The 11,375-nt window shown below is 38.0% G+C and overlaps 1 protein-coding gene across 1 annotated transcript in view; it reads left to right on the top strand.

The window, feature by feature from the left end:
- The window catches only part of LOC139964803 (A disintegrin and metalloproteinase with thrombospondin motifs 6-like), a 24,390-nt gene extending 13,172 nt beyond the window's left edge, over positions 1-11,218 (top strand). The window contains exons 11-21 of the mRNA XM_071966779.1: positions 689-784; positions 1,579-1,785; positions 2,447-2,570; positions 3,855-4,006; positions 4,767-4,887; positions 5,381-5,464; positions 6,225-6,459; positions 6,985-7,189; positions 7,556-7,888; positions 8,500-8,641; positions 9,197-11,218. Of these exons, the coding sequence (XP_071822880.1) occupies positions 689-784; positions 1,579-1,785; positions 2,447-2,570; positions 3,855-4,006; positions 4,767-4,887; positions 5,381-5,464; positions 6,225-6,459; positions 6,985-7,189; positions 7,556-7,888; positions 8,500-8,641; positions 9,197-9,249 (1,752 nt within the window). The 3' untranslated portion in view covers positions 9,250-11,218. The remainder of the gene's footprint in view (positions 1-688; positions 785-1,578; positions 1,786-2,446; positions 2,571-3,854; positions 4,007-4,766; positions 4,888-5,380; positions 5,465-6,224; positions 6,460-6,984; positions 7,190-7,555; positions 7,889-8,499; positions 8,642-9,196) is intronic.
- Positions 11,219-11,375: the final 157 nt, after the last annotated feature.

The raw sequence follows: 11,375 nt of genomic DNA, 5'->3' as shown, positions 1-11,375 counted from the left end.
ATATGGGGTCGTCTACGATATGAGGTCGTCTAACATATAGGGTCGTCTATGAAATGAGGTCGTCTATGATATAGGGTCGTGTATGATATGGGGTCGTCTATGATATGGGGTCGTCTATGATATGGGGTCGTCTATGTATGGGGTCGTCTATGACATGGGGTCGTCTACGATATGGGATCGTCTACGATATGGGTCTTTTATGATATGGGATCTTCTACCATATGGGATCTTCTACCATATGGGGTCGTCTATGATATGGGGGTCGTCTACGATATGGGGTCGTCTACCATATTAGGGTCGTCTATGAAATGGGGTCGTCTACCATATTGGGTCGTCTATGATATGGGGTCGTCTATGATATGGGGTCGTCTACGATATGGGGTCGTCTATGATATGGGGTGGTCTATGATATGGGGTCTTCTATGGTATAGGGTCTTAAGAAGAATTTTAAGTCTTTCTAGTATATTTGGTGACTATAGGGACCATGGTTAGAAGCTGCAGCTATGAACACGATGTATACTGGTATAACTTTTTCTTTCAGTCACGGACATGTTTCGAGAGATTTTTACACCCTTTGTGGCGGATCGCTATGAGTATAGGTCTGTATTTTCTTACGGACCATTAATTAGGTCTCTGCCAAGACTTACCGATACTTACCGATTTATTCTGTATTTTACTTCTTTTATAGTTGGATTGTGAAAATCTTTCCTGTACCTCGCTTGGTGGAAACTGTAATCCTGTAGGGTTTGGTGTAGCCGAGGGGACACCATGTGGTGGTGGTATGGTAAGATATACATTACAAATCAATTTAAAAAAACAGCTGAATGTTGTGGCTGAATTAAGACTTACGTCTCCACGGCAAACCTTACAACCCAATGGTAGATTGTAATGCGTACGACGCAGTGGCGTAGGAAGGTACTTTTTAGTGGGGGGCTGAAGACTGATGGCGGCCTGGGAGAGGGGTTTAAGGGGAGGGGGTGTCCCCCTGCCCCTTTGGATTGGTTTTGCATTTTCACCTGGCCTTAGATGCAATTTGGTGCTCCAAATGAGATTTTTTTTTCTCATTTGGAAATGAAAAAGGGGTTTTCTGGCCTGCGAAGCGGGGGGGGGGGGGGGGGATGATACTTCCGCCCCTCCATATTTTTCACTGGGGGGGGGGGGGGGCTGGCGCCCCCAGTACTATTTAAAAACTTCTAGCAATTATAGTGGGCTATAATTTGGGGCCCATACTGACTACCTTTAAGCATATATGATATACGATAAGTATAGGGCTGAAATTATCATGGACAAACTGTTCTGCTAACTATCAATATAACTATCAATAGCTTTAATTGCGACTTTGTGAAATGAAAAGTGGCAAACTGGATATATATTAATGACACCCAGCAATTTCTTTCTTCTGGTAATGTATATGAATGTGTTTACGTAAGGCTATAATAAGTAAGGAATTAAGCACAACAATTATGAACCATAATTTGTTGACAATACGAGGCCACAGTGCTTCTGCAACTGATAACATTCATGGTATTTTTTTAATTTTTTTTTGCGGGGTTTTTAGTAATTTATTTACTTATTCAGGTATGCCTGGCCGGCGCATGCGTGCCCCTGTCTGCAATCCCACTTCCGGTTAATGGTGGCTGGTCTGATTGGACAGAGACGTCCTGTTCGAGATCATGCAGCGGTGGTGTGATTATACGTCAGCGAGTTTGCAACAACCCCGCCCCGGTATGGGGTGGCGCTCCCTGTGTGGGGGAAGGAGTGGAGTTCCGGCTTTGCAATCTAAATGTAAGTGATCACCTTTTGTGTAATATATGACATTTCAGTGTGTTCTTGGTTTGTGGGGTGAATGTGTGCGTGTGCGTTTGAAGGGGGAGACCGGGGTGGTTGGTTACTGGTGGAAGAAAAATTGCCTTGATTTTGCCGCATTCTACTGATACAAATTCAACACTGTTATTATTTCTAAAAGTAAATATATATATATATATATATATATATATATATATATATATATATTTGTTTATACTGTCCTTGGTACCTAAGATTTCCAGCATTTTTCAACGTAAAGGTTGCACTGGCCCGATTTACGTTTGTACGTGTTCGATTCCTTCACTATCTCCCAGCTTATATTGTGGCTAATACCCCCTCCGTCAAAGTATGTATGGAACCCGAAAAGTTAGATAAATAAAACTCCTTCATTAAATGAGATTTTAGTTTGTGATTAGTGCTCTTGGCGTAATCTCAGTTATTCCAGATAATATCACCACTGAACATAAAATTGTGTTGAGATATTTCCCAAGTGGGATAGATTTGAACGAAAATGATTAAGTTGGGGGGGGGGGGGCAGATGACTGTGTTAAACTTAGGAATATCAGATTTAAACATAATACGCACACGATTATCCCAAGTACATGTTCATCGTTCTGTTTTATTATCATTTCTTCATAAGCCGTGTTTGAATTCTCCTGATGATTTCCGAAATGAGCAATGTGCTGCCACGGCATCCGTACCAGATACCGACGGTAATGTTCATGAATGGACACAGTTCTTTGCTCTGCAAGCCGGTATGCCAAGTGAGTAGTATTCCAGAAATAAGTAGATCGCGTTTATGGCAAGCCATATGGGACAAACACTGCATAATATATCCGCATATTAATTGGAATTTATACGCGTATTAATTGGAATATATACGCGTATATATTATGAGCCAATCATATGGCTTAAATATATCCGCGTATTAATTCGAATATATCCACGTATTAATTCGAATATATACACGTATTAATTCGAATATAAACACGTATTAATTCGAAAATATACACGTATTAAATAAAATACATATGGAGATTAAATCCAATATATGCACGGATTAATTAGAATATACACGAAAAAACAATTCCGCTCTTGCTGTGTACATATACCAACGATAAATGTTTTGGCGGGTTCGCGAGATCGCTTCAAAAAGCGAAACTTTACACATGTACAATTAATACGCGTATATATTCGAATTAATACGCGGATATATTATGCGGTGTTTGTCCCACATGGCTTGCCATATGCGTGGAGTGCTTGCAGTATTAGGAAGAACTTTTCGGTTGTTCGTGGTGTTATTGCTTGGGCAATAGTCATATAGGTAACTACAAAGTGAGGGCGCTAGTGAGCGCCGTGACAGGATCAGTATAAGTTGGCTACACAGCTAGCCTCTGAAACTGCAAATGTACAGAGACTATATGAAACTTTAAGTTTCAAAGTCAAGTCATGTAGGCATCGTTCATTTGACCAGTAATGTCAATATTGTAGGGCGCACGCGCAATACAATAACAAGTATTTTTAATCAGGTGATATTTCAATGGCAGCTATAGAAAGTTGAAGTTTACGTAATTTAAGTATGAATTTAACAATATTCATAAGAAAAATAATTTCATTTTGATAAAATGTTACTTTAGATTATACATTAATGTACACATTTGAAGAAACATTCTACATTTAATGTAGGCTAATAGTATTTCTAGGGGGAGCCCATATACATACCAGTCTAACAAGGGGAAAACTATATGTTATATGGGTGATGAAACTTGTATATTGTTTTGACTACATCTGGGTCAATTTGGCAAAGGGGAATATAATATGTAGGCCACAACGTGAACCGTGACTTCTAACAACAGACTATAGTTTATTTTGCTTTATTACTAATTCCCACTATTCCCAATTCATACCACGTCAATTTATTTATCACTTCAATATCATAGGCAATAGCGTTATGAATTTTTCTTTATTTATCATCTTATTTATAATTAAGCGTTGAGTAAAAGTGTCAAATCTTTATTCAACTTGTCCCTGAATCTACTTTCCTTCAGCGGACGAGTATTGCCGAAATCCTTGCCTTCTCGTTGGTCAGCCTTTGTATGATTTCCGCCCTCCCGGCGTTAATACAGACGGTACTGGTTGCTGGGACTACAACACCGCCGACGAATCGATTATTCTACGTTGTGTGTCGGGAACATGTCAGGTACAAACAGGGCAGATTAGTCTATGCCGGTTCACCGGCTTTGTATCGTTGCGCCGCTGGGTCCGAGGTGCCCTATGCGCTGCTAAGTGGAGGTACCAATGGCCCCGAATTCATCTTGTTCATGATTTTGGTCCTCTTAGTCAGATGGAGGCGCGAAATACCCCGCTGACTTCATGCATGGTGCTATAAGGGCAGCCTGGCAAAACTGCCCCTGAGTAAAACATATCATTTCATCATTATATTGAAAGTATTTGAGGAATCGCAAAATAACGGAGTATTAAAGAAGGGAGTGTAGTTCACACCATGTGTATTAATACATTTCATGCCAGATAATGTTATACCATCTGTATTGATTATCCTTCAGTCAGTGGATAGGCATTTTGGGTAGAGTCTGTGATGGGAAACGACAAAAAGATACAAGGGCCGAGACCGGGAAAGTAGCGACGGCAAGGATTTGAAGAATAATATATAAGTATAGGATATATCCCAGTTATTGTTTGTTTTATTGTTACTCCCCCATTAGAAGATCACAGAGTGACAGAGGATGCACAGGGTTATACATATCTAGATAGTGGGCGCATATTTAGAGTGTCAAGGCAACAGGCAGACAGACAATCACACGGACAGACAGAACTAGCAGCTGTTATCAGCTGATATTCCTGTTCAGAAAGAAATGTTTTTTCCTCGTATGTTTAGATGCACTGTGTAGTTACCTTTTTTCCACTCTCATTTTTGTTGGTATTTTGTGTTTCTCCTGCAGAGGTTTGGTTGTGATGGGCTTCAAGGAAGTAACCAGGTCTTCGACGTTTGCCGAGTCTGTAACGGTGACGGGACATCTTGTCAGAGACAGTCGAGCACCTTCGCCGCAGGCGTATCTGGGAGTGAGTAATGACCGAATAACGTACGATTCTATAGCAGCGGAAAATAGCCACACCAAAAACCTAGTCTTGTCCAAGACCCTGGCATTCTGCTGTTACAATTAACATGAGTGCGCCCTCGTAACGTCGTTCGAAAATCTGTCAAAATCTGTTATAAGTCTAATTCCCTTGACAGGCAGATTTGTGGAAGGGCGCCCTCAGTTAGTGTTATAATTCGACAATTATTTATGTATAGACTGAACGTCTTGATCAAAGACTACACCAAACCACCTCGCAATAGAACCAAACAAAGTGAATCGTTTATAATTGATCAAGTACTTCATTGCGGGATAAATCGTCGTCTTTCTCAAAAGAAAATCTTGAAGACCTAAATAAAACGAGACGAAATTCAAAACGAAAAATCAACAGTGTTCACACTTATGTATTGGATATTTGCTTTCGTATGCGAGTGATGTTCTAATTTCCAGTTTTGTTATGTTTGTTTTTTTCTCTACAGTCTTTAATTTTGTTGTGGAAATTCCAACAGGAGCAACATCGATACGAATCACTAACAACAATTTGTTACGTGGGGACCATATTGGTAGGTATCCCAAGAGAAGAGAAAGAAAAAAAATAAACATTCGCTTCGTAAGGAATTTATTTCAAGGCTCAATTAGATTTGGGTACAACGATAGATTGAGAACAAAAATAAGTTGCGTACAATCTGAGAAATTGACAAAGTTCCTTCGTAAACATGACAGTTGGTTTTCTTTTAGTCAACATGAAGTTTGATATCTTTTTAAGATTTAGTGACTTTACTCTGGCTCTCTACTAGCTACTTGTAGCTTTTGAATTGAACTGAAACATTTGATACTCAAACTTTATACAAATTCCAATCCAATTTTTTTACTACTGATTACTTTTATATATTTATACTGCAAGTAAATAACTTCAACTTAGGAGATCACATTTAACAACGATGATTACATTAATGAGGTAGATCATTAAGAAACAAACATCCCAAAATGATAAAAAAAAAACATTATCACGAAAACAAAATCAAAAGTAACGAGCAAACATGGTTAAATCTTTTTCTATAAGCAGTGGTTACACTTTAATGGAGTTTAAAATAGTTGCGGTATCTGTGTGGTGAGTACGACACATCTGAAATGCGTCGACGATTCGAATCTATTCATAATTCCCATGATAGCCTAGTGATTAACAGGGGTGGGCTGCTGGTTATATTGGGGGGGGGGGTGGGCGGGGCGTGGGAGGCACGCCACCGACGAAATATACTTTCTACTTATCAAAGTCAGTAAATGAATTGTGATCACCATTTATTTTGTTTTCTCACTCATAAGCAATCACTAGCACGAGTGGGGTGAAATTTCGCGGAAATGGTCCGAACCCAGATGCTTCACAACGTGCGTTTGTTGGTAACTTTGTTATCGTTCATGAGGTGGTAACCAACGTCATGGAGACGTTCCGTAGCCCTGGTCCCATTCCAGAACCGTTGACAGTTGAAGTGTTCCTAACCTCGTCTTTGGCGACACCCATCGAATTCGAGTACTACGATTCTTCAACGGCGATCCTGTCGTAAGTGACCACGTTACATGCTAAAATCGTTTCGATTGAAACTGTATATTTTGATTTCTGTTGCAAGTTTGCAGGTCAAGCCTTTTCTTTTCTTTTCTTTTGCAAGTTTCTTAACGACATAGCATACGTCTACGATTACGTTTAAAACTACAGAGTACAAGAAGTGCCACAATCATTTATTTTATGTATGCATGGTTTAAGCCGTTTTCAGGAACCACCACCAGCAGATAATGAATCTGTTTGTCTCGATCACATCCTCCTCTTCCTTGCTGTATCCCCACATGACAAAAATATGTTATAAGGAATTGTCATGATGGCATTGTTCGCATATCACAAAATATCACTAAGTAATAGAAGGAGAAAATATATATATCCTTCTCTATCAAAAATAATATGGGGATGTGGTTTTGACCTAATTATCCAGAACAATTTTTTCCCAACAATGTTGGTAAAGCAATGAGTTTTAGTCATCGCAATACCCCCATAATTGTTAACAGTGGTGCTTCTTCTTCTTCTTCTTTCCAGTTGGGTCGTTGGCGAATGGAGTACTTGTTCTGCCACTTGTGATGGAACCGAGACGAGGATGGTCACCTGTATCTCAGCCACAAACGGGGTGCAGAGTGTAGTAGCCGACAGTGCATGCGAGAGTACCGTTGGCCCTAAACCAGACACAATCAGAGCTTGCAACGCAGGACTTTGCGCGCAATGGATCGCTGACCCTTTCGGTCAGGTAATTATCTATCACTGTTATATTCAATTCATAAAAGTGACAAAAAGGTTAAACAAGAAACAACGGCGTACCTAGGTAGTGGTGGGGGCGGCGGAGGTTGTATGTAGCCTACATATATGTGTACTCCCCAGTAATGTCCACACAAAATTGTTTATCAAGCAGATAGCTTCTGCCTGCCCCTAGAAAAGCATTAGGACCCTCATATGAACGACGTCCACCTACGCCAGTCACAAGAACAGTGAAACTCTCAAATTTGATGAATTTTGCAAAAAGAGACGAAAATATATGTTACACATTCATTCGTACGTTCATTCGTTCGTTTTTTCGTTTGCGCTTTTGTATATATTAATTCATATTTCTTAACAGTGCGACGTGGATTGTGGAATAGGCAGCCAAACACGACTTGTTACATGTATACAGAATGATGTAGTGGTTAACAACGCCATTTGTGATCCCCTTCTCCAACCTACGTCAATGCGAAGTTGTAACGTGGGAAATTGTGATTGGTTAATTGGGATGTACAACCCCTGTCCCGTGACATGTGGTTTTGGGACACAGACCAGATCGGTCGTGTGTGAGAATGGCTTCAATACGGTGGCAGACATCAACTGTCCTGACCCTAAACCGTTAACCAGTAGACCCTGTGCAGTAGGGGTCTGCGATGCACCACGATGGGTGATTGGATCGGCCTTTGGAGAGGTAAGGGATCTAAAGGATATTGTTTTTGGTCGTGGGTGGGTGGGTGGGTGGGTGTGTGTATTGTGTGCGTTTGACTCCTTTAGTTTATAGCCTGTTGTTTGAGAGCAAGTATTTGTTATTATTATTATTATCATTACTGTTATCATTATTATTATTATTATTATCATTATTATTATAGTTATTATTATTATTATTATTATTATTATTATTATTATTATTATTATTATTATTATTACTATTACTATTACTATTACTATTAATATTATTATACTTTTGTAGTCTTTCTCGTTCCTAAACAGGGCTTTTGGGTTATCTACTTCTCAAAACCACAAAGGATTATTTTATTTTCACTCCCTTTCATGTGTACTTGTACACTTTACATTCCTACCGTACATCTGTGTTTGTATATGTATATGTGAAAAGAAGATAACAGAATAATAAAATAAACTGGAAGGGGTGGGGGGGGGGGGGAGTGGCGGGGGCACTCGACGTAATCATCGAACGCTGACTAGAGGTATAGGCTAGGAGTTACAGGAAAGACAAAACAGCGGTCTCTGGATTCGATCATATTACGTAATACCACTGTAAGTGTTTCTGTTTTATTCTTTTAGTGTTCAACAAAGTGTGGAAAAGGAAAACAGCAAAGGTCGGTCGAGTGTCGCGTTGGAAGTCAGGCAGTTAACGATAATGAGTGTGACCCGCTGAGTATGCCCCACAAGACTCAAGTCTGTATCTCAATCAAATGTTTGCTTGGTAAGTAAGCTATTTTTATATAGTAAGCTATATATATATATATATATATATATATATATATATATATATATATATATATATATATATATATATATATATATATATATATATATATATATATATATATATTTATATATATATATATATATATATATATATTTATATATATGTATATATATATATGTATAATATATATATATATATATATATATATTTATATATATATATATATATATATATATTTATATATATGTATATATATATATGTATAATATATATATATATATATATATATATTAATAATAATAATAATAATTTAAAGCCTTGTTTTAATGGGGTTCATCAAGTTGTTACATCATGCTGTAGGTTACCACATACGTAAATTACATTTTGTATATACTTGCTCTGATACTATGTATTGTGCACTTATTGCAGCAGGAAGTGGCCAATTGAATCTTTGCAAAATATGCAGTTGCAGGGTAATGAATAAGAAAAGATATATGAAAGCTGTGTGCGTGTCTTACATTAGTTTTCTTGTTTCTTTCTTTCGTACAGATGCAGATTGTAAACCGATAGAAAATCCTTTTGTAAGAAGAGGAGCTATTTAATCCGACGTTTTTGTCCTCAATTTTATTAATAAGGACAGATTGGTGGTATCGTAAGTTCAAAGTAAGACCCTAATTCGCCTGACTGTGGTTAACTTAATTTGTGTTTCACTACTGTACATCGCCATGGCGTTCTGTCGTTATATGGCAGTGGTGTAGGAAGCTATCACATAGTGGGGGAGGGGGCGGCAGAAAACCGGTGGAGTTTGGGGTTCATACACAAGGAATATTCTTTCTTGTTTCGATTATTTTTTCATTTTTGCGAATTTTCGACCTCTTATACCGATGTTTCGCGTTAGGTTTATCACAGTACTGAAGTTCTGTAAAGTGCTGCGATTTTTTTCCTCCAAATTTCAATCTACAAATTTCATGGTATACTATAGTAACAGAAGTAACAAATATCGAGAAGTTTATCAATTTCATCATGACTGTATACTTAATATGTGAACTCAAAGGCTCAAAGACCTAATGCTGTATCCCTGGTGTGTTAATAAACGCTTGCTGCTATTGAAATCCATGCCCCCATGTAGTAAAGAAAAGAACGAAGTTTTATATGTGTGTATTCAGCTTATTGAACCACAATCTGTAAGTATTGTTACTATGGTTATTTAATGGTTGAACGAAGAACTAAGCGTTTTTTTGTTGTTGTTGTCAGGAGCGATAAAATCACAAAAAAATTTGCAATATTGCTTAAAAGCAAATCCCATGTCATTAACGAACAAGCACCAAATGCAAGGACCGCGGTATCGAAAAACAATTGCAGAATAAAACCGTTCACAGCTTCCAGAACCATAAAAAACAAAGGCGTCGTAAAACGCATGGAGCGTTTCATCAACAGTTCTATTCATCAAAAGTAGTAGTAGTATATATATATATATATATATGTATATATATATAGGCTATATATAGGCTATATATAGGCTATATATATAGGCTATATATATAGGCTATATATATATAGGCTATATATATATATATATATATATATATATATATATTATATTTTTTCCTTGGTAATCATTCGTGTTGAATGTTGACTGGAGGAGGTCTATATGAATTTTTTGTTTAATTAATTCACATATATAAAGGTCTGAATGAGGTTCAGTGAAATCAGTGTGCCCTTTGACATATCTCTGTAACACGAAATCTATTTGGTGGCATCTTCCTTATCAATCAGGGTAAGTAACATAAAGCAGAATCAGAACATCTTTTTCTATTTATATGTTATCAACAAATTGGGTCAATTAAGGTCATTTTTAAACCACTTTTGGCCTCCCAGGAGCAGCGTATGAAAATTGTTTACTACAGAATGAAGAGGCTTTTTTTTACTAGTGACGAAAAATGCAGGCTCTCGTAGCGATAGGTCTTAAAGGTCATGATACGGAGATATTGATGGCGCTATGAATGGTCAACATGTCAGCCATCCAGTCACTGGTAGGGTTTATATGGCTAGTGAGAACTTCTATATAGACTAAGCGACCACATTAATTAAAGTTTGACATTTAAGTGTGCCAGTCAATGGGGCAATTTGTATGGAGTTTGCTATATGATGTAATGCTGTTGGTCGTCATATATGTCGCCCTCTATTTCTCCAGGCTATTGGTCACTGTTTTTGAGCCACGTATGCTTTCCACGTGGGCAGTGACGTAAGTATTACAGGTCACGTGACGTCTGCTCACCAGCTCAGCTGAATCAGATCTCGAGACTTTCCCCGTTTTCCCGTTCTGAATCGTTCGGTTCGGAATAGTATCCCTGGCTTCGACCGTTCTGGTCATATTTGTATCTGTTTTTATATTAGTCTTTGGTATACTTTTGTTCTTAACGTTTTTAGGACTCTACTTCGGTATTGAGACCACGTTTACTTGTGACCATTTTCATTTAAGTGCATGTTTTTCTATTGATGATTGAGGGCTTCATGCCGATGTTTTTCTCTGTACTGTGACTGATTGTAGTAAATAAATTACGAAATCTACTCAGCGCTCGTTCTTTACTTGTTTATCTATATGTGTTATATTCTTTGCATGCGAGATATAAGGCTCGTCGTGTATAACACACAACCATCCAAGCCGCATTAGTTTCCATACCACCACCAGTCCCTCGTATACAGTAGGGAATATTTGGACTGAGTT

The sequence above is a fragment of the Apostichopus japonicus genome, chromosome 23 (genome assembly GCF_037975245.1).
Source record: "Apostichopus japonicus isolate 1M-3 chromosome 23, ASM3797524v1, whole genome shotgun sequence".
Taxonomy (NCBI): Eukaryota; Metazoa; Echinodermata; class Holothuroidea; order Aspidochirotida; family Stichopodidae; genus Apostichopus; species Apostichopus japonicus.
The sequence above is the reverse complement of the archived record's forward strand: the minus strand, read 5'-3'. Positions and strand labels throughout refer to the sequence as shown.